The 21,750-nt window shown below is 54.2% G+C and overlaps 2 protein-coding genes across 11 annotated transcripts in view; both read left to right on the top strand.

Moving 5' to 3' along the window:
* The first annotated feature begins 1,709 nt into the window (after positions 1-1,709).
* LOC100457878 (ubiquinol-cytochrome c reductase complex assembly factor 4) lies at positions 1,710-3,145 on the top strand. Its single transcript, XM_009250285.4, has 2 exons — positions 1,710-2,203; positions 2,283-3,145. The coding sequence occupies exons 1-2, from the start codon at positions 2,172-2,174 to the stop codon at positions 2,647-2,649; spliced, it is 399 nt and encodes a 132-aa protein (XP_009248560.1). The 5' UTR covers positions 1,710-2,171; the 3' UTR covers positions 2,650-3,145.
* Positions 3,146-8,094: 4,949 nt separating this feature from the next.
* Positions 8,095-21,750, top strand: part of UNKL (unk like zinc finger) — a 50,962-nt gene continuing 37,306 nt past the window's right edge. For 4 of the 10 annotated variants that reach the window (XR_008514770.2, XR_008514769.2, XR_008514771.2 and 1 more), the window contains exons 1-4: positions 8,119-8,241; positions 8,806-9,015; positions 19,598-19,774; positions 21,125-21,258. Coding sequence is in view for 6 of the 10 variants with exons in the window: in XM_054534458.2 (XP_054390433.1) it covers positions 8,165-8,241; positions 8,806-9,015; positions 19,598-19,774; positions 21,125-21,258 (598 nt within the window). In the remaining 4 variants the exon portion in view is untranslated. Of the gene's footprint in view, positions 8,242-8,805; positions 9,016-14,753; positions 15,154-19,597; positions 19,775-21,124; positions 21,259-21,750 lie in introns of those variants that run through there. The other 6 variants (XM_024233935.3, XM_063717158.1, XM_054534459.2 and 3 more) reach the window with 6 other exon arrangements.

Below are 21,750 nucleotides of genomic sequence, written 5' to 3'. Positions count from 1 at the left end.
TTGAACCTGGGAGGCAGAAATTGCAGTGAGCCGAGATCGCACCATTGCACTCCAGCCCTGGCGATAAGAATGAAACTCCTCCTCAATAAATGAATAAATAAATGAATAAAGGCTGGGTGCGGTGGCTCATGCCTGTAATCCCGGCACTTTGGGAGGCTGAGACCAGCGGATCACCTGAGGTCAGGAGTTTGAGACTAGCCTGGCTAACATGATGAAACCCTGTCTCTACTAAAAATACAAATATTAGCCAGGCTTGGTGGTGGGTGCCTGTGGTCCCCGCCAGTCAGGAAGCTGAGGTAGGAGAGTCACTTGAGCCCAGGAGGCAGAGGTCTAAGTGCCGAATGGGTTCACCTTGCCTGCTGCCTAGAGACAGCCAATTTAACAAGACGGGGAGTGCAATAGAGAAAGAGTAATTCACACAGAGCTGGCTGTGCAGGACATAGGAGTTCTATTATTACTCAAATCAGTCTCCCCGAGCATTTGGGGATAGGAGTTTTCAAAGATAATTTGGTGGGCAGAAGCTTGGGAAGTGGGGAGTGCTGGCTGGTCAGGTTGGAGATGGACTCATGTTCAGACACTTCTGTTCCTGGATGCCATGGCAGAACTGGTTGGGCCAGATTACCGGTCTGGGTGGTACCAGCTGATCCACCCAGTGCAGGGTCTGCCAAATATTTCAGGCACTGATCTTTGAGCTTAGGTGGTGGTGGTGGTTGTTGTTTTTCAGACAGAGTCTTGCTCCGTCACCCAGGCTGGAGTACAATGCCATGATCTTGGCTCACTGCAACCTCCACCTCCAGGGTTCAAGCGATTCTTCTCCTTCAGCTTCCCAAGTAGCTGGAACTACAGGCGAGCGCCACCACCCCAGGCTAATTTTTGTGTTTTTAGTAGAGACAGGGTTTCACCATACTGGCCAGGCTGGTCTCAAACTCCTGACCTCATGATCCACCCAACTCGGCCTCCCAAAATGCTGGGATTACAGGCGTGAGCCACCACACCCGGCCCAATCTTAGATTTTACAATAGTGATGTTAACCCCAGGAGCAATTTGGAGAGGTTCAGACTCTTTTTTTTTCAGACTGAGCCTCTCTCTGTTGCCCAGGCTGGAGTACAGTGGCTCCATCTCAGCTCACTGCAACTTCTGCCTCCCAGGTTCAAGCGATTCTCCTCCCTCAGCCTCCCGAGTAGCTGGGACTACAAGCGTGTGCCACCACGCCCGGCTAATTCTTTGTATTTTTAGTAGAGACAGGGTTTCATCGTATTAGCCAGGATGGTCTCGATCTCCTGACCTCATGATCTGCCCGCCTAGGCCTCCCAAAGTGCTAGGATTACAGGCGTGAGCCACGGTGCCCGGCCAATTTCTAATTTTGTAGCTGATTTATAAGTCCTGCAAAGGCAGACTGGTCCTCAGGCAAGACGGGGGTCTTTTCTGGAAAGGGCTGTTAACTTTGATTCAGAGTGAAACCATGAACTGAAATCTTTCCCAAAGTTAGCTCTGCCTACGCCCAGGAATGAACCAGGACAGCTTAAGGGTGGGAAGCACGACGGAGCCCCTTAGGTCTCATCTCTTCCACCGTCATAACTTCCTCAGTGATACTTCTTGCAAAGGCGGTTTCAGAGGCCGCAGTGACGTGAGATCGCGCCACTGCACTCCAGCCTGGGCGACAGAGCGAGTTCCTGTCTCACGAAAAGAACTAAACGGAAAAAAAAAAAAAAAAATAGGGCGGTGCCACGGCCTTCGGGGAAGCCGGCAGAGAGGTGCGGGCGCCCAGCCCAGGGCAGGCAGGGCAGGGCTGAGGGCGCGGATCCCCAACCAGGCCCCGCGCACCTTCATGACGGTTCAGAGCTGCTCCGAGGCAAACTCAGACAACTGTCTGAGGACAACGTCCGCCTCCGCGGCGCCCGCCTCTCTTCGAGGCCAGAGACCGGGGTCTCGGTCCTATTCGAAAGGGACTGAGAACTACATTTCCCGGCATGCCGTCGCGCTCTCCGGGGGCGCTGGGGCCTGCGACGGAAAGAGCTCTTCGCAGCCGAACGTCATTTCCACTGCGCTACTGGAACCACGTTCTGTAGTCGTGAGCGGAGGCCTGGTATGGCGTCCGGTTTCCGGTTTCTGGCGACGGAGGTGACGCGATCACGGCGCGCCACGGCGTCGAACGAGGAGTCAAGGCAGCAATGAATCGTGTCTTGTGTGCCCCGGCGGCCGGGTGAGCTCCTCAAGGTCTCAGAGGGCCGAGGGCAGACACCGGCGGGCGGGCGGAGCGCTTACTGCTCTCTCTCTTCCAGGGCCGTCCGGGCGCTGAGGCTCATAGGCCGGACTTCCCGAAGCCTTCATCCGTTGCCCGGTTCCCGGGATCGGGCCCACCCTGCCGCCGAGGAACAGGACGATCCTGACCGCCCCACTGAGTTTTCCTCCAGCAAAGCCAACCCTCGCCGCTGGTCGGTGGGCCATTCCATGGGAAAGGGACATCAGCGGCCCTGGTGGAAGGTGCTGCCCCTCAGCTGCTTCCTCGTGGCGCTGATCATCTGGTGCTACCTGAGGGAGGAGAGCGAGGCGGACCAGTGGTTGAGACAGGTGTGGGGAGAGGTGCCAGAGCCCAGTGATCGTTCTGAGGAGCCTGAAACTCCAGCTGCCTACAGAGCGAGAACTTGACGGGGTGCCCGCTGGGGCTGGCAGGAAGGGAGCCGACAGCCGCCCTTCGGATTTGATGTCAGGTTTGCCCGTGACTGTCCTGGCTATGCGTGGGTCCTCAGCACTGAAGGACTTGGCTGGTGGATGGGGCACTTGGCTATGCTGATCCGCGTGAAGGCGGGAACAGAATCTCAGCAGATCGGAAACTGCTCCTCGCCTGGCGCTTGATGTCCAAGGATTCCATCGGCAAGACTTCTCAGATCCTTAGGAAAGGTTTCAGTTGCACTGTATGCTGTTGGATTTGCCAAGTCTTTGTGTAACTTAATCATGTTTCCAAAGCACTTCTGGTGACACTTGTAATCCAGTGTTAGTTTGCAGGTAATTTGCTTTCTGAGATAGAATATCTGGCAGAAGTGTGAAACTGTATTACGTGCTGTGGCCTGTGCAAAGAACACTTCTACATGTTAGTTTTGCACAATAACAAATTGAAAATAAATTTTAATTTTATAATATGGGATTAGATGATTCCCTTTTTTTGCATCTAGTTTTTGAAAAGGGGGTATTTGAGCAGTTATTGTTTTTTATTTTAATCTCTTCTTGTTTACCAGAGCACGTAAGTTAGTTGCACCAGCAGCTATTTTTAAAAGTTTCGTTTTCCGGTCGGGCGCGATGGCTCACGCCTGTAATCCCAGCACTTTGGGAGGCCGAGGCAGGCGGATCATGAGGTCAGGAGATCGAGACCATCCTGGATAACACGGTGAAACTCTGTGTCTACTAAAAAATACAAAAAATTAGCCGGGCGTAGTGGCGGGCGCCTGTAGTCCCAGCTACTCGGGAGGCTGAGGCAGGAGAACTGCGTGAACCCTGGAGGCGAAGCTTGCAGTGAGCCGAGATCGCGCCACTGCACTCCATCCTGCACGACAAAGCGAGACTCCGTCTCAAAAAAAAAAAAAAAAAAAAGTTTCGTTTTCCTTTTTTTTTTTCCAGAGTGGGAACTGAGGAAAGAAACCTACATACATATTACCAAATGGCACCAGAAATGAGGAACTTTTGCAGTTTTCTGCAAAACTTTTTAAGCAAGGCAACAATTTTCTGAGTACAATACAACTAGTAAGTATTTCTTTTCACAAATGATGGGCACTATTTTGGGTTACTTAAGTGATATTTTTTGTGTTTTTTTTGTTTTGTTTTTTATTTTTGAGACAGGGTCTCACTCTGTCTCCCAGACTGGAGTGCAGTGGCACAATTTTGGCTCACTGCAGCCTCTTGTCTCCTGGGTTCAAGCAATTCTTCTGCCTCAGCCTCCCGAGTAGCTGGAACTACAGGCTTGTGCCACCACACCCGGATACTTTTTATATTTTCAGAAGAGACGGGGTTTTGGCTTGTTGGCCAGGCTCGTCTCAAACTCCTGACTTGAAGTGATCTCTCCTCCTCGGCCTCCCACAGTGCTGGGATTACAGATGGGAGCCACCGCGCCCGGCCCCAGATTGTTTTCTCTTTTTTTTTTGAGATGGAGTCTTGCTCTGTCACCTAGGCTAGAGTGCAGTGGCACGATCCCGGTTCACTGCAACCTCCACCTCCTGGATTCAAGCGATTCTCCTGCCTCAGCCTCCAGGGTAGCTGGGATTACAGGCACCTGCCACCACACCTGTCTAATTTTTGTATTTTTAGTAGAGACGGGGTTTCGCCATGTTGGCCAGGCTGGTCTCAGATTCCTGACCTCAAGTGATCTGCCCGCCTTGGCCCCCCAAAGTTCTGGGATTATAGGCATGAGCCACTGCGCCCAGTCAATTGTTTTCATACATATATACCTATACATGTTTCAGAGACATGCAGCAGATCCCAAGTGCCTCCAGGGCAGCGATCTGGGAGGGCTTTTCCAGTTGCTGACCTCATACCTGTGCCGTGGACAGACCCAAGGCCAGCTGGGGATGGTGGGCGGATCCTCCCTACTCCTGGAGTTTTCAAAGGATGGCAACAGAGCAGGTTGATAGGTGAACAGTTAATTCAGTACAGTTAGTATTTATTATTATTTTTTGAGATGGAGTCTTCCTCTGTTGCCCAGGCTGGAGTGCAATGGTACAGTCTTGGCTCACTGCAACCTCCGCCTCCTGGGTTCAAGCAGTTCTCCTGCCCCAGCCTCCTGAGTAGCTGGGATTATAGGCGCACCACCACGCCCAGCTAATTTTTGTATTTTTAGTAGAGGCAGGGTTTCACCATGTTGGCCAGGCTTGAACTCCTGACCTTAGGCAATCTGCCCACCTCGGCCTCCCAAAGTGCTGGGATTACAGGCAGGAGCCACTGCGCCCAGTTGTATTTAACTATTTTTGTAGTGTGTTTGTCTTGTTTTCCCAACTGGGCTATAGCTTTTATTTTCCCCAGGGTACATGGCACACTGACCTCCCCAGATAAGCATTTGAGAGGGAGACCATTGTAAGCATGCTAGAACAGACGCAGCTGCAGCGATTCCTAAGATGACAAATGGCTGGGCAGGAGGTGGAAATTGTTTTTTGTTTTTTTGGTTTTTTTTGAGACGGAGTCTCGCTCTGTCACCCAGGCTTGAGTGTGGTAGTGCAATCTCGGCTCACAGCAACCTCTGCCTCCCGGGTTCAAGCAATTCTCCTGCCTCAGCCTCCCAAGTAGCTGAGATTACAGGCGTGCACCACTGCGCCCAGCTAATTTTTTTGTATTTTCAGTAGAAATGGGGTTTCACCATGTTGGCTAGGCTGGTCTTGAACTCCTGACCTCAGGTAATCCACCCACCTGGGCCTCCCAAAGTGTTAGGATTACAGGTGTGAGCCACTGCGCCCAGCTGGAAGTTGTTTTAAAACAAAAATTCTTGAACGGGCACAGTGGCTCATGCCTGTAATCCCAGCACTTTGGGAGGCTGAGGCAGGCGGATCACGAGGTCAGGAGATCGAGACCATCCTGGCTAACATGGTGAAACCCCGTCTCTACTAAAAATACAAAAAATTAGCCGGGCATGGTGGCGGGCGCCTGTAGTCCCAGCTACTCAGGAGGCTGAGGCAGGAGAATGGCATGAACCCGGGAGGCGGAGCTTGCAGTGAGCTGAGATTATGCCACTGCGCTCCAGCCTGGGCGACAGAGTGAGACTGTCTCAAAAAAAAAAAATTCTTTCAAGGAAGATGTTAACCAAACCAACTCAAAAAAAAAAAAAAAATTCTTTCAAGGAAGATGTTAACCAAATGGTCACATCTAAGCTGATGAACTATACATAACTCTGGTATCACCCTAGACTTAAAAGAACATTTCTTCCAAAGCATGAAAAAACATGATACTTTCAATCCTTAAGTCTTACATCAGTTTCCTTTGATTTCTTCAAGGAAGATGCCCCCAGGGAGTGGAGGAACAGCAGGCGTCTTCACTCATACCTTTACAGCAAAGATCCCCAAATTCCTAAACCCTAAGGCCCCAGATCCATTTCCTAGCTTTAGCAGGCTCCATAGACACCTCTGCTGGACAGCTCACAGGCTCCTTAAACTCCAAAATGGAATTCATCTCCCCCAAACCTGTTTCTTCTCCCTTGTTCTGTATCCCTGCAAGCCAGAGACCTGGGCATCACCCTAGACTCCCTTTCCATTCCTAGCACCCTGGGAGTCTTCAAGATCTGTTCATTCGTCTCTGAAGAATTTGCAGGCCCTGTCCTTCCTGCTTGACTTCATTTTCCTGCTTGAATTAACTTGAAAATATCATGTTCTTCATTATCATTTTAAGATTTAAATGTAATGTTTGTAGAGATAATTCATTAAGAAAATGTGATCCTGGCTGGGCGCGGTGGCTCACGCCTGTAATCCCAGCACTTTGGGAGGCTGAGGCAGGTGGATCACCTGAGGTCGGGAGTTCGAGACCAGCCTAACTAATGTGGAGAAACCCCGTCTCTACGAAAAATAAATTAGCTGGGCGCGGTGGTGCATGCCTGTAATCGCAGCTACTCAGGAGGCTGAGGCAGGAGAATTCCTTGAACCTAGGAGGCGGAGGTTGCAACAGTGAGCTGAGATCCTGCCATTGCACTCCACTCTGGGCAACAAGAGCAAAACTCCTTCTCCCCCCCGCCCCCTGCCAAAAGAAAAAGAAAATGTGAACCTATAAAGAAATTTATCCTACCAGCAAATGATTTTTTTTGTTGTTTTACAGTATTAATATTAAAAAAAAAACCCTGAGATACTTGGAAGAAATCTGTAGGAAGTGATTTGCTTTCAACCTAAATGGGCACATTTTTCTTTTTGTTTTCTTTTTTTTTTTTTTTTTTTTTGAGACGGAGTCTCGCTCTGTTGCCCAGGCTGGAGTGCAGTGGCGCGATCTCGGCTCACTGCAACCTCCGCCTCCTGGGTTCAAGTGATTCTCCTGCCTCAGTCTCCTGAGTAGCTGGGACTACAGGTGCCTACCACCACGCCCGGGTAATTTTTTTTTTTTTTTTTTTTTGTATTTTTAGTAGAGACCGGGTTTCACCGTGTTAGCCAGGATGGTCTTGATCTTCTGACCTTATGATCCGCCCGCCTCGGCCTCTCAAAGTGCTGGGATTATAGGCGTGAGCCACCGCGCCTGGCCAATGGGCACATTTTTCATATCACTAAATTTTTTTTTTATTTTTTGAGACAGGGTGTTACTCTGTCACCCAGGCTGGAGTGCAGTGGCGCAATCTCGGCTCACTACTAAACCTCCTCCTCCCGGGTTCACGCCATTCTCCTGCCTCAACCTCCTGAGTAGCTGGAATTACAGGCGCAAGCCACCACACCCCGCTAATTTTTTTGTATGTTTAGTAGAGACGGGGTTTCACTGTTGGCCAGGCTGGTGTCAAACTCCTGAACTCAGCTGATCCGCCGGCCTCGGCCTCCCAAAGTGCTGGGATTACAGGCGTGAGACACTGCGCCCGGCCTCCTACCACTAAAAATTCTTAGGAAGCACTGTTTCAAATCACGCAGAGCACTTAGAGTTTTCCCTTTTCTCAGCTACTGCGCTGTTGGGGGAGGGGGGGCCTCAAGTGTTTGCAAAATAACTGATAATTACCTTTGTAGATAAATCTCTGAGTATAAGTTTTTGAGGTCAGGGTTCGAAATGGAACAAATTCCTTTCTACAAAGGCCAGGACCCCTTGGCCCTTTTGCCCAGTTCCTGGCTCCCCCTGACATCAGCCTCTTGGTTCGTTTGTGGAAGAGCAGCTCTATTGAGATACAACTGTTGGGATTAATTCATGTAAAATACACGGTTATGTCGGGTCATGTCACAGCAGGGGCGACCATCGCGGGTCCCACGCGCGGCCCCGCGCAGGGCCCCCTCCCACCCGCGTCCCGGGCCGGGGGCCGCAGGGCAGGGCAGGGCAGGGCAGGGCGGGGCGCGGGGCTGGGGCGGGGTCTGCGGGCCGGGGGCGGGGCCGCGGGGGGCGCGAGGCTGGGGCGGGGCCGGGGTCGGCGGGCTGGGGGCGGGGCAGCGGGGGGCGTGGCCGCGGGGGCGCGCGGGGAGATCCGGGGGCGGGGGCGCCGGCGCGGCGCATGCGCGCTGCATTGTTTTGACTGAAAATGCCGTCGGTTTCGAAAGCGGCGGCGGCGGCGCTGAGCGGGTCCCCCCCGCAGACGGAGAAGCCGACCCACTACAGGTCAGCGCCCGTCCGGCCTGCGGCCCCCCGCCCGCGCCCGGTGCAGCTCGGAGCCTCCCGCCGGGGCTCGCGCCGCCTCCGCCGCCCCTTCGCCGCCCCCGCGCCCCCCGGCCTCCGCGCCGCGTCTGGGCTGGGGGGGCCACGACCCTCCGCGCTCGGCGGCCTCCGCCTGGGGTCGGAGCGCGGCGCCCAGAGTCTGGGATGGCACCTGGTTCTGGGGTCCACGCGCCTCTGGGGAGGGAGGAACGCCACGGGGTTGGGGGTTGCGCCTGGGCTCGGGGACCGGGACCCTCTGCTCCGGCTGCCGACCCTGAGGTCACAGCGGGTCGCCCAGGGTCCGGGGTGGCGCTTGGGCTTGGGGACCAGGGTCAGCGCCTGGGCTACGAGGTCGGGTGAGGGTCGCGTCTGGAGTCGGGATGGGGGTGGGCGCAGCGCCTGGGGCCCGCCGGGAATCTGAGTGCGGGTCGACCCTGGGTTGAGGCGCCTGAGGCCGGTGGGTCACGCCGCCCACGAGTCCCTGGAGGTGCTGCCGGAAGCGAGCCGCGGCGCTGTCTGTGTTTGTAGGTACCTGAAGGAGTTCAGGACGGAGCAGTGCCCCCTGTTTTCACAGCACAAGTGCGCGCAGCACCGGCCGTTCACCTGCTTCCACTGGCACTTCCTCAACCAGCGGCGCCGCAGGCCCCTCCGCAGGCGCGACGGCACCTTCAACTACAGCCCCGACGTGTACTGCTCCAAGTACAACGAAGCCACCGGCGTGTGCCCCGACGGCGACGAGTAAGCGGCCGCGAGGGGGCGCCGCTGCGTGGGCGGAGGTGGGGGGCCTCCACTCGGGGAGGCGGCCAGGACCCTCAGCGGACGCCTTGGTGTCCATACCTGGCCCCTGCAGAGGGAGTCGTAATTATACGCTGAAGTTTTCTAGTGACCAGGGATGCTGGGGAGGCATTTCCTGTTCTCAGGCCAGTTCCCGAGGGATTATGTGTGTTTTAGGTGTAACCCTTGTGTGACTCAAACCAATTTTGCTTCACCTCCCACCTTTTTTTGTTTGTTTTTTGAGACGGAGTTTCACTCTTGTTGCCCTGGCTGGAGTGCAATGGCATGATCTCGGCTCACTGCAGCCTCCACCTCCCAGGTTCAAGTGATTCTCCTGCCTCAGCCTCCTGAGTAGCTGGGATTACAGGCATGTGCCACCACGCCCAGCTAATTTTGTATTTTTAGTAGAGACAGGGTTTCTCCATGTTGGTTAGGCTGGTCTGGAACTCCCAACCTCAGGTGATCCACCCACCTCGGCCTCCCAAAGTGCTGGGATGACAGGCATGAGCCACCGTGCCCGGCCCCACTTTTTTTTTTCTTTTCTTTTTTTTGAGACAGGGTCTTGCTCTGTCACTGGGGCTGGAGTGCAATGATGGGATGCGGCTCACTGCAGCCACCAACTCCTAGGCTGAAGTGATCTTCCCTCCTCAGCCTCCCAAGTAGCTGGGACTACAGGCTCATGCCATGCCAGCTAATTTTGCATAGTTTTTGTAGGCAATTACATTGCCCAGGCTGGTCTTGAACTTCTGGGCTCAAGCAATCCTCCTGCTTCAGCCTCCCAAAGTGCTGGGATTCCAGGTGTGAGCCACTGTGCCTAGCTGTTTCCCACTCTTGATTTGACACAGTTCCTGCATCAGAACCAACCTCTGGCCAAGTGCCTTGTTTTGTGTTTCTATAGAGACAGGGTTCTTGCTGTAGCCTGGTCTGGTCTCAACGTCCTGGGCACAGCGATCCTCCCTCCTTGGCCTCACAAAGTACTGGGATTCCAGGCATGATCCATTGCGCCTGGCCAGGTTTTGAAGCATTTTGTAGTGGTCGGTTGCTTTACACGCAGAGAGCTTAGAATATTCACGCTGTAGAGTATATCTGGGATGTTTCCTCTGTTGATGTTTACGTATTTATTTTAATTTTTAAAAAGTAAAGTTTTTATGTGCAGGCTCATTTATGTAGCATCGAGACTGAGTCTCGCTCTGTCGCCCAGGTTGGAGTGCAGTGACTTGATCTTGGCTCACTGCAACCTCTGCCTTGTCCAGGTTTAAGTGACCTGCCTCAGCCTCCTGAATAGCTGGGATTACAGGCACCCGCCACCACGCCTGGCTAAGTTTTTGTATTTTTAATAGAGATGGGGTTTCACCATGTTCGCGAGGCTTGTCTCGAACTCCTGACCTCAGGTGATTCTCCCTCCTTGGCCTCGCAAAGTGCTGGGATTACAGGTGGGAGCCACCACACCTGGCCCCTATGTAGCATTTTTAAAGTTAAGAAATCAAGGTTTTATTTTGGTTGATTTTTTTCTTTTTTTACAAGGTTCCTAATAGTGTTATGAACAGATGTCTTTATTTTGAAGTATGCAAAATGAGAAAACAGGGAAAATACAAGTCAGATTACATATTCACAGACTGGCGGGAGGTGGTGTCAGGTTCTACTTGCTTCCTGTGGGCTGCTGGTGGAGGGTGGAGGGCGGAGGGTGGTCCATTCCTGCCTAGGGGTGAGATGGCAGCAGTTGCGGTCTTGAAGTCTTCATCCCCTGATCTTTTGGAAGGAGCTGATTCTCCAGGGACCTTCCTGTTGAAGGCTGCTTTAAGCGTGGAGACCCGTGTGAAGTCTGTTTTCCTTTGTTTTTTCAACAGTGCTTAGCCTGGGGGATAAATTAAAAAAAAAAATTTTTTTTAAGGATGCTAGAAACTTTAAATACTGAAAGGTTTTTAATTGCACATTAGTTAAATAGTGTTTGTTTTGTTTTTGTTTTGAGATGAAGTCTCTGTCACCCAGGCTGGAGTGCAGTGGCGCGATCTCGGCTCACTGCAACCTCCGCCTCCGAGGTTCAAGTGATTCTCCTGCCTCAGCCTCCCGAGTAGCTGGGATTACAGGCGCGTGCCACCACGCCCAGCTGATTTTTGTATTTTTAGTAGAGACGGGATTTCTACATGTTGGTCAGGCTGGTCTTGAACTTCTGACCTCGTGATCTGCCCACCTCAGCCTCCCAAAGTGCTGGGATTACAGGCATGAGCCTCCGCGCCCGACTGTTTTTGTTTTTTGAGACAGGGTCTTGCTCTGTCCCCTGGGCTGGAGTGCAGGGGCATGAACATGGCTCACTGCAACTTGAACCTCCAGGGCTCAAATGATCTTTCTGCCTCAGCCTCCTGAGCAGCTGGGACCACAGGAGTGCTCTGTCACTCCTGGCTAATTTATTTTATTTTATTTATTATTTTTTTTTTGAGACCAAGTCTCTTGTTGCCCAGGCTGGAGTGCAGTGGTACAATCTCAGCTCACTGCAGCCTCTACCTCCTGGGCTCAGGTGATTCTCCCACTTCAGCCTCTGGAGCTAGACTCCACAGGCTAGACTCTCTACACCACGCCTGGCTAATTGTTTTTGTATTTTTAGTAGAGATGGAGTTTTGCTACGTTGTCCAGGCTGGTGTCAGTCTCTAACTCCTGGACTGAAGAGATCCTCCTGCCACAGCCTCCCAGAGTGCTAGGATTCCAGGTGTGAGCCGCCGCACACCTTGGTTCATTTTTTCTTTTTTTGTAGGGATGGAGTCTCACTGTGTTGCCTGGCCTCAAGTGATCTTGCCGCCTTGGCCTCTCCAAAGTGCAGGGATTATATGTGCAAACCACCACACCCGGCCATAGTGTTGTTAAGGCAGATTGATGCCTAAACTTGAAATAATGTAGTCAGCCCATTTTGGTTAGGATGGTGATGTACTTCAAGGTGGTTCTGAAAGTGCATAATTGAATTGCTTTTTGAGCCACTGTTTTCTGCAAATGGGGCTTTCAAAGGCAGGTATTTGTCTAGTTGATGTCTGGGCTCAGCCCCTGATTTCACTTGGTCAAGACCCTTATCTGCCCAGACCTGGGATCCTGAGTTGCAAGTAGGGCCACTGCTGCCTAACTTTGGTGTGGGGGTCCTGGAAGTGTGAAGACGAGCACCCAGCCTGTCTGACCCCACTCCAGTGTTGAATACAGGGTACTGATTGGCAGCACTCTGTCGCCCAGGCTGGAGTGCAGTGGCGTGATCTCGGCTCACCGCAACCTCCACCTCCCGGGTTCAAGTGATTCTCCTGCCTCAGCCTCCCAAGTAGCTGGGATTACAGGCATGCACCACCACACCCGGTTAATTTTGTATTTTTAGTAGAGACAGGGTTTCTCCATGTTGGTCAGGCTGGTCTCAAAACTCCTGACCTCAGGTGATCCGCCCACCTCAGCCTCCCAAAGTGATGGGATTACAGGCATGGGCCACTGCGCCTGGCCAGGTGATGCTTTTAATGCATAAAGATAAAGCATCTTTTTCTCTCTCTTTTTTTTTTTTTTTTTTTTTCTGAGACAGGGTCTTGCTTTGTCACCCAGGCTGGAGTGCAGTGGTGCCATCACAGCCCACTGCAGCCTCGACCTCCTGGGCTTAAGCAGTCCTCCCACCTTAGCCTCCCAAAGTGCTGGGATTACAGGTATGCAGCCCTGCACCCGGCGAGAAAGCATCTTTTCATAATTGTTTCTTTTTTTGGAGATGGAGTCTCGCTCTTGCTTTATCTACCAGACTGGAGTGCAGTGGTGCGATCTGGGCTTGTGTATCCGCTGCCTCCTGGGTTCAAGCAATTATTCTACCTCAGCCTCCTGAGTAGCTGGGATTACAGGCGTGTGCCACCATGCCTGGCTAATTTTTGTATTTTTAATAGAGATGGGTTTCACCATGTTGGCCAGGCTGGTCGTGAACTCCTGACCTCAGGTGATCCGCTAGCCTCGGTCTCCAAAAGTGCTGGGATTACAGGCATGAGCCACCGTGAGCCACCGCGCCCGGCCTCATAACTGTTTTTGTTCCGGAGTCTGGGTGTCCTGATGTGGACTCAGCCTCACTGCTAGGCACAGGGTGGTATCCAGTTACTACAGGGATGGACAGTGCTGCAGTAAGCGCCTGCCTGTAGGTGGTCACTTCAAGCTGTGCTCAAGTAGCAGTTGCATATCATTACAAAAATACTAGCCTGCTGTCTGAATGGCTTACAGTTTATAATTGAGGGTGGTAAGTGGGGCTAAGATGCCTGTTTGGTGTTTTGTTTTGGATGCATCCTGAGTATATGCGCACATAATAAGGACATTTCCTTATTTTATTTAAGATTTTGTTTGTAGCGTGTGAATGACTTGCTTCAGCCGGCCCTTTAGGAAGTGTCTGACAGGCTGCCTCCCCTGAGAATCTCTCCTCCGTAATTACCCTTCATTCCATGGGAGTGGGACTTTCTCATCGCTGAACAAAGGGAATAGCCAGTTTGTCCTATTGAAGTACCCGTTCTGGTTCTCATTAAGGGTTGCCTCGGAATTTGTAAATAGATGAACGTTCAGAATAAGGACAAGGCCTTCCTTTTCTTTAGTTCATTGGTTTTTGAAATTTTTATTTTGGCTGGGCGCGGTGGCTCACGCCCGTAATCCCAGCACTTTGGGAGGCCGAGGCAGGCGGATCACGAGGTTGGGAGATCGAGACCATCCTACATGGTGAAACCCCATCTCTACTAAAAATACAAAAAAATTAGCTGGGTGTGGTGGCGGCCGCCTGTAGTCCCAGCTGCTCGGGAGGCTGAAGCAGGAGAATGGCGCAAACCTGGGAGGCGGAGGTTGCAGTGAGCCAAGATCGCACCACTGCACTCCAGCCTTGGCGACAGAGCAAGACTCCGTCTCAAAAAAAAAAAAAAAAAAGAAATTTCTATTTTGGGTGTTGATACTACCAACCTGTTATTTTACACATGAATGTGTATCAGAGAGCAGAGACCCTTAGCCCGTATCAGGCGTTGCTCTTGGTTGTGGCTGGAAGCACTGGGGCTGAGCTGTGGGGCAGAGCAGGACTGGGACCCCAGGAGGGCGTCCCGCTGCTGGCGTCTCCTTTCCAGGGCAGGCTGGCACCTCGCTCCACCCCTGCCTGCTCAGTTGCTGCCTTTGTCAGCCTCTCCTGGGGGCAGCCCCACCGGCACCAGCTCCTGCGGGCGCCTCTGCCGTCACCCCTCCCTCCGTGGAGGGTGACCTCCTCCAGCCCCTGCTGTCATCTCTTCTCTCTTCCTCATCCCATGGCCCCCAAGGTCACTTCTCGGCGTCCTCCCCTATCCTCTGCGGGCAACCCCTCCGGTGCCTGCCCCCGTGCGTGCCCCCACTGTGCACCCTTTCCTAGGTGGGTGGCCGCCCCTTGTTGCACCCCACGCCGTGCAGGTCCTGTGGGCATCAGCGGGATCCTGGCCCCGCCCCGCCCCGCTCGGGAAAGGCCTTTTGTTCTGCGGGACACGCCCCTCCACTGCGCGCCCGCGATTGGCTGTCCCGGGTCACGTGTGAATCCCCGCCCCCGTGGGAACCGTGCTGGACGTGGGGGCGGGGCAGCTCCCATGTGGGCGTGGCCTGGCTGCGGGCTGTCGCTGAGGGGCAGGGCGCTTGCTTTTCTCTTTAAACGGATTGTGGTAAAGAAATAGAAAAGGCGCCCCGCGGGACCCCGGGCCTCTCCAGGGGCCATCTTTTTTTTGGTTTTTCTTTTGAGCCAGGGTCTGGCTCTGTCTCCCAGGCTGGAGTGCCGTGGCTCGATCTTGGCTCACTGCAACCTCTGCCTCCTGGGCTCAGCTGATCCTCCTACCTCAGCCTCCGGAGTACCCAAGCGATCCACCTGCCTCGGCTTCCCAGAGTCCTCGGATTACATGCGTGAAGCACCATGCCCAGCCTCTAGGACCATTTTCATTGGGAAAAAAAAATCCACGTGGCCTGCAGCTGTGTAGCCAAAGAACCAGTGGCCATCTGCCAGCCCGCCACTCTCCAGAAGAGCGCTCCTGCACTGTGGCCCTGCAGCCACCCTGGGTCTCTTGTTCGCAGAAAAAACGGGCTCGCCCCATTCCTGTGGTGCAACTTTTCCAGGTTGACACACAGGTTTGTCCTTTTTTTTTTTTCTTTTTTTTGATAGGGCCTCACTCTGTCGCCCAGGCTGGAGTGCAGTGGCGTGATCTTGGCTCAGTGCAACCGCAACCTCCTGAGCTCAAGTGATCCTCCCACCTCAGCCTCCAGAGTAGCTGGGACCATAGGCGCCCACCACCATGCCCAGCTGAATTTTTGTATTTTTTGTAGGGATGGGGTCTTGCTGGTTTTGAACTCCTGGGCTCAAGTAATCCACCCACCTCTCCTCCCAAAGTGCTGGGATTACAGGAATGAGCCACTGCGCCTGGCCTCTGTCTTCTTTCCAGAGCTCTGTTTGGCGGTGTCACCTGACAGACCTGACACTTCCCGCTTGCCCTGTGGGGCCTCCCCAGGCCTCTGTCCTCTGGCAGGTGCAGAATTCCTGTCTGGATGGGTCCGGGGTGTGCCTAGCTGGGTCTCCACTGTGCATTCTGTGAGTAACTGGCGGGAGGAGAAACTTTTCCAAGTATCCATTTCTAAGATTAACTGTTGCTGCTTGTATCTGGCGGCTCTGGAGTCTGGTCTTTTTTTTTTTTTTTTTTTTGATACGGAGTCTCCCTCTGTCACCCAGGCTGGAGTGCAGTGACACAATCTCGGCTCACTGCAGCATCCACCTCCCGGGTTCAAGTGATTCTCCTGCCTCAGCCTCCCAAATAGCTGGGATTACAGGCGTGTGCCACCATGCCCAGCTGATTTTTGTGTATGTGAGTATTTTTAGTAGAGATGGGGTTTCACCATATTGGCCAGGCTGATCTCTAACTCCTGACCTCAGGTGGTCCACCTGCCTCAGCCTCCCAAAGTGCTGGAATGACAGGCATGAGCCACTGCGCCCGGCCAGGAGTCTGATCTTTCTATTAAAAGATCCTCTTGCAATATTTAATTTTAAAATGTTGAATGCCTTAGGACCTAAGGCGTAGGTGAAAGTTCCACTCACTTCAGGGTGTGTAGGATTTGCTGTTTAAACTGATCTCATGATGAGCTTGGGCTTTGGGAGCGAGAGGAAAGCCTGGGGCCGGCCTGGGACACGAGAGCAGTCTTTAAAACTCAGAGGCATCTGGGCGCAGTGGCTCATACCTGCAGTCCCAATACTTTAGGAGGCCTAGGCAAGCGGATCGCTTGAGCCCAGGAGTTTGGGACCAGCCTGGGAAACAGCAAGATTCTGTCTCTACAAAAACTTAGGCCAGGCGCGGTGGCTCACGTCTGTAATCCCAGCACTGTGGGATGCCAAGGTGGGCGGATCACCTGAGGTCAGGAGTTCAAGACCAGCCTGGTCAACATGGTGAAACCCTGTCTCTACTAAATATACAAAAATTAGCTGGGCGTGGTGGCAGGTCCCTGTAATCTCAGCTACTTGGGAGGCTAAGGCAGGAGAATCGCTTAACCCCAGGAGGCAGAGGTTGCAGTGAGCCGAGATTGCGCCACTGCACTCCAGCCTGGGCAACAATGAGACTGTCTCAAAAAGAGAAAAAATTAACAATATAGCTTGGCATGGGAGTACGCCTGTTCCTCCCATCACCCCCAGCTGTTTCTGTGCTGTGCTCTGGGCCCCCACCTGTGCCTGCGTCCTTAAGCTGGAAGGGAGTCGTGTACACTGCGTGTTTCCTAAGCCCGGTGGTTCTCGCACGTTCCCTGGGAACCAGCCGGCAGTGCAGATCCACGGGCCTCGTCCACACCAGCTGGGGGGACCGCATGGGCCACGGGCTCTTAGGTGATTTTGATACATGTGGCTCGCAGTCTCGAGAATGTGTTAAGGGGGTCTGGTGGACCCTGCTTGGGTGCAGGTGAGAGCTGCCTGAGGGAGGGGCAGCTTCTTGCACTCCAGGATCTGGATGCCTCTTATCCTCTGGTCTCAGTGGGTCCAGGGCATTGGAGCGTGAGGCAGAGCGGTGCCCATGCGCTGGGTGCAATCACGTGGCTCTGCTCACTGATTGTCTCGGATGAGTTTGAGAACCATGTTTGTCACCCGACCCCTGGGGGCTCGTGCGCCCCTGCTTGGGCATCCGTGAGCAATGGGTCTGTGCTTTCTCTTAGGTATTCCCTCTCACCTCCTAGATGTCCATAAGAGGAAGGCATTTTCCTGAAACTTTTTCTGGTTTCCTGGGTTTTTTTTTGAGACGGAGTTTTGCTCTTGTCACCCAGGCGGGAGTATAGTGGCGCGATCTCGGCTCACTGCAACCCCCGCCTTCCGGGCTCAAGTAATTCTCTGCCTCAGCCTCCCGAGTAGCTGGGGTTATAGGCGCCTGCTATCGTGCCCAGCTAAATTTTGTATTTTTAGTAGACCAGCCAGGCTGGTCTTGAACTCCTGACCTCGTGATCTACCCGTCTCGGGCTTCCAAAGTGCTGGGATTACAGGCGTGAGCCACTGTACCCAGCTGGCTGGCTGCCTGCCTTCCTTACTCCCTCCCACCCTCCCTGTCTTTCTTTCGTCTCCCTCCCTCCCTCCCTTCCTTGCCTCCTTTTTTTTTTTTTTTTTTTTTTTTGAGACAGGATCTTGCTGTGTTGCCCATGCTGAAGTGCGGTGGCACAATCATGACTCACTGCAGCTTTGGCCTTTTGGGCTTTAAGCGATCCTCCCTCCTCAGCCTCCCAAGTAGCTGGGACCACAGGTGTCCACCACCACGCCAGGCTAATTTTTGAATTTATTGTAGAGGTGGGGGCTCACCATGTTGCCCAGGCTAGTCTGGAACCCCTAGCCTCAAGCAATCCTCCTATCTCTGCCCCCTGAAGTGCTGGGATTACAGATGTCAGCCAGTGTGCCAGTCTTTCCTTCTAAGGCTGAAAAATACCCCATTGTGTGGCTGGAAGCCCACGTTTACCCCATTGTGTGGATAGAAGCCCACGTTTACCCCGTCGTGCGGATAGAAGCCCACGTTTACCCCGTCGTGCGGATGGAAGCCCGCGCGTACCCCGTCGTGCGGATGGAAGCCCCCGCGTACCCCGTCGTGCGGATGGAAGCCCCCGCGTACCCCGTCATGCGGATGGAAGCCCCCGCGTACCCCGTCGTGCGGATGGAAGCCCGCGCTTTCCTTATTGACTCCATTGGCGCCCACTTGGGTGGTTTCTGCCTCTTGGCTTTTGCAAATGACGCTCCTGTGATCATGGGTGTGCAGGTGTCTCCTGAAGACCCTGTCTCCAGGTTTTTTGGATGTGTACTTAGGAGCAGGATCGCTGGGTACCAGGGTAGCGTTGTAATTTGACTTTTGCTTGGCTGGCTCCTGGGGACCCTGAGAGCCAGCTGGGCACCCCTTCTTCTGCCTCTGTTCACCCTCAGCTTTCAGTGTGTGGCACATCGTAGGTGCCCAGCGGAGCCTTGGTCAGCCTCTCTGAACTCTGTGTCTCTGTTTCTTGACCTTAGAGGATGGGGCTAAACCTGGTGTTGCTGAATCGCTCTTGGTCCCCAGCCATCCCTGGCCAGAGCTCCTAGTGCCCAGGCTGTAGCCCTGTGCACAGCGAGGTGGGTGGGGCCCTCACGGAGCTCCCCAGTTGGAGCTGGAGGTGAAGGTTTCAGTCCTTACATTTGGGGACCTGCAGTGACGGCCCCTGTCATCCTCTGTCTTGGCCCTCGGGCCACTCAGGGTGATTCCGTGACCAGCCGGGGCTCGACACCATTAACGACTCAGGGTCCTCTGTGCGTCCCTTTGCTTCCTTCTGGAGTGACCTACCTGGAGGCGCCCAGGAGTGCCGGAGCTGTTTGTGTCGTCTCCTTGTGTCTGTCGCTGCTGCCTGCCTATGACTTGAGCCTTGGCAGCTCCTTCCCCTCCCCACTGCACCCCATCCTGCTTCAGGAGCTGCCTGTGACTCCCCAGGAGCATGGCTCTGGGCCTGCAGGTGGCCCATGGGATGGTGATGCTACCTCACCTGTGCTCCCCACCACGCCATCTGCCTCCTTTTCTGCCCATCCCCCTCGTGTCTCCCAAGCCGCATCCAGGGCCCTGTGCTTATTCCCTCCCCCGCCTCCCTCCTGGGGTCCCTGAAAGCAGCAGGACGCTGGGCAGGAGGGGCCCCCACTTTGTGACTGTGACGGGTCAGGAAGGTGATGCAGCCTGCGTGCAGGGCGTGAACTTTCATTCCCACACAGGTTTAAAAGTTTATTTGGAACATTAGGAAGGATGAGCTTTGTGAAAATTCAGCATTGTGTTTCCTGCTGTGTTTTGCTGACTGGGGGTTTGCAATGGTTTGTGTTTCTTACTGTGTTTGACTGGTTGACTGGGGGTTTGCGGTGGTCTGTATATCTGGGCAGTTCCACATTTGGGGACAGGTGCTGCATCCAGTGTGTCCGTTCTTCTGATTAGAACAGGAATCTGGAAGAAGGGAAGGGAATTCACTGCTTACTATGTGCTGACAGGGTGTGGACCCAGGGAGCTTAGGGCTGCCTCTGGGTCCATGAGAACCAGGCATTGCATGCCTCTCTGCTCCCCAGGTGTCCCTACCTGCACCGGACGACGGGGGACACAGAACGCAAGTACCACCTGCGTTACTACAAGACAGGAACCTGCATCCACGAGACAGACGCACGTGGCCACTGCGTGAAGAATGGGCTGCACTGTGCCTTTGCACACGGCCCCCTGGACCTGCGGCCGCCCGTGTGTGACGTCAGGTGAGTGGGCATCCACGAGTGGGCACTTGGCTAGCGGCTCACCTGCCTGCTGCTGTGGGCTCTGCTGGACGAGCAGGAACTCGGCAAGTGGCTCGCCTCCCTGCTGCTGCAGGCTCTGCTGGCCCAAATCTCTCTCTTCCAGAATTTCTTTCTGAGTCTGGACGTTAGTCCTTTTTTTTCTTTTTTTGAGACGGATTCTCGCTCTGTCGCCCAGGCTGGAGTGCAGTGGCGCGATCTCAGCTCACCGTAAGCCCTGCCTCCTGGGTTCATGCCATTCTCCTGCCTCCGCCTCCCGAGTAGCTGGGACTACAGGCGACCACCACCACACCCAGCTAATTTGTTTTTTTTTTTGTATGTTTAGTAGAGATAGGGTTTCACCATGTTAGTCAGGATGGTCTCGATCTCCTGACCTTGTGATCCACCCACCTTGGCCTCCCAAAGTGCTGGGATTACAGACGTGAGCCACTGCACTTGGCTTCTGGATGTTATTTCTTTCTTTTCTTTTCTTTTTTTATTTTTTGAGACGGAATCTCGCTCTGTCACCCGGGCTGGAGTGCAGTGGCGTGATCTCGGCTCACTGCAACCTCTGCCTCCTGGGTTCACACCATTCTCCTGCCTCAGCCTCCCGAGTAGTTGGGACTACAGACACACACCACTATGCCTGGGTTATTTTGTTGTATTTTTGTTAGAGACGGGGTTTCACTGTGTTAGCCAGGATGGTGTCCATCTCCTGACCTCATGATCTGCCTGCCTCAGCCTCCCAAAATTCTGGGATTACAGGCGTGAGCCACCACACCTGGCCTCCGGATGTTATTTCTAATGAGACAATCCCTCACTTCTCACTGTGTGTTTCTCTTCTGGGTCCGGAGGGCAGCTCATTGGGGTTGAGGCTGTGAGGCACTGCTTTCCGGGAGAACGAACTCAGCACACAGTCTGGGGCTGCAGAAAAGCGAATCTTGCCCAAAGAAAACTCCACTCTTACTTGGGTGGGGCTGAGCGTAGTGCCTTATACATGTAATCCCAGTGCTCTGGGAGTCCACGGTGGGAGGATCGCTTGACCTGGGAGATGGAGACTGCAATGAGCTGTGATTGCGTCACCGCACTCCAGCCTGGGGGACAGAGCCAGACCCTGTCTCAAACGAAACAAAGCAAACAAAATGAAGCGGTTGGGATTTGGATGAGGACTGTGGGCCAGGACGGTGGAGCACCACACACTGAGACTCCGTCCTGAACCCTCCTACAGCAGCCTGTGTGTGCAGTGGTGGGAGGGGAGCGTGCCCTCCAGTGACCGCGTTTCAGCTCTGGAGGCTCCGGATGCAGAGCCGTGACCACTGTGTCCTCGGCTTTCAGGGAGCTGCAGGCCCAGGAAGCCTTGCAGAACGGCCAGCTGGGCGGCGGGGAAGGGGTCCCGGATCTGCAGCCTGGGGTCTTGGCCAGCCAGGCCATGATTGAGAAGATCCTGAGCGAGGACCCCCGGTGGCAAGGTAACTCCACAGCCGCAGCTGAGGGCAGTGGGGGCGGGGGGCGGGCACAGCACAAGAACAGCTCGGGCCACTTGGTTCCCCATGCCTTTCAGTTTACGTGCAAGGTGATCAGATGGGGAAACTGAGGCTCGTGGAGTCCAATACCAAGCCCTCCCCAACGGGGTGGGTGCTGAGTGGGATTTGGGCCCAGGCGCCTTCCCCGCACCTGCTCTGAATCTCTGCGGCGACTGGCCTCTCAGTGGGGCCAGCCATTGACCAAGTGGCCGAGGAGGTAGCACAACTCCCACTGGAACTCGTGGGGCGTCCTGTCCCAGAGCCGGGGCGCCCACCAGGATGCCCAGCAGAGCCCCCAGCCCACCAGGCACCCACCAGGATGCCCAGCAGAGCCCCCAGCCCACCACGCACCCACCAGGATGCCCAGCAGAGCCCCCAGCCCACCACGCGCCCACCAGGATGCCCAGCAGAGCCCCCAGCCCACCACGCGCCCACCAG

This window comes from Pongo abelii, chromosome 18 (assembly GCF_028885655.2).
Source record: "Pongo abelii isolate AG06213 chromosome 18, NHGRI_mPonAbe1-v2.0_pri, whole genome shotgun sequence".
Taxonomy (NCBI): domain Eukaryota; kingdom Metazoa; phylum Chordata; class Mammalia; order Primates; family Hominidae; genus Pongo; species Pongo abelii.
Note: the sequence above shows the minus strand (reverse complement) of the source record. Positions and strands in the feature narration are given on the sequence as shown.

Coding starts and splice junctions, on each gene's coding strand:
- LOC100457878 (XM_009250285.4), top strand. CDS start 2,172: ATGAATCGTGTCTTGTGTGCCCCGGCGGCCGG. Junction 2,204..2,282: donor TTGTGTGCCCCGGCGGCCGG/GTGAGCTCCTCA, acceptor TCTCTCTTCCAG/GGCCGTCCGGGCGCTGAGGC.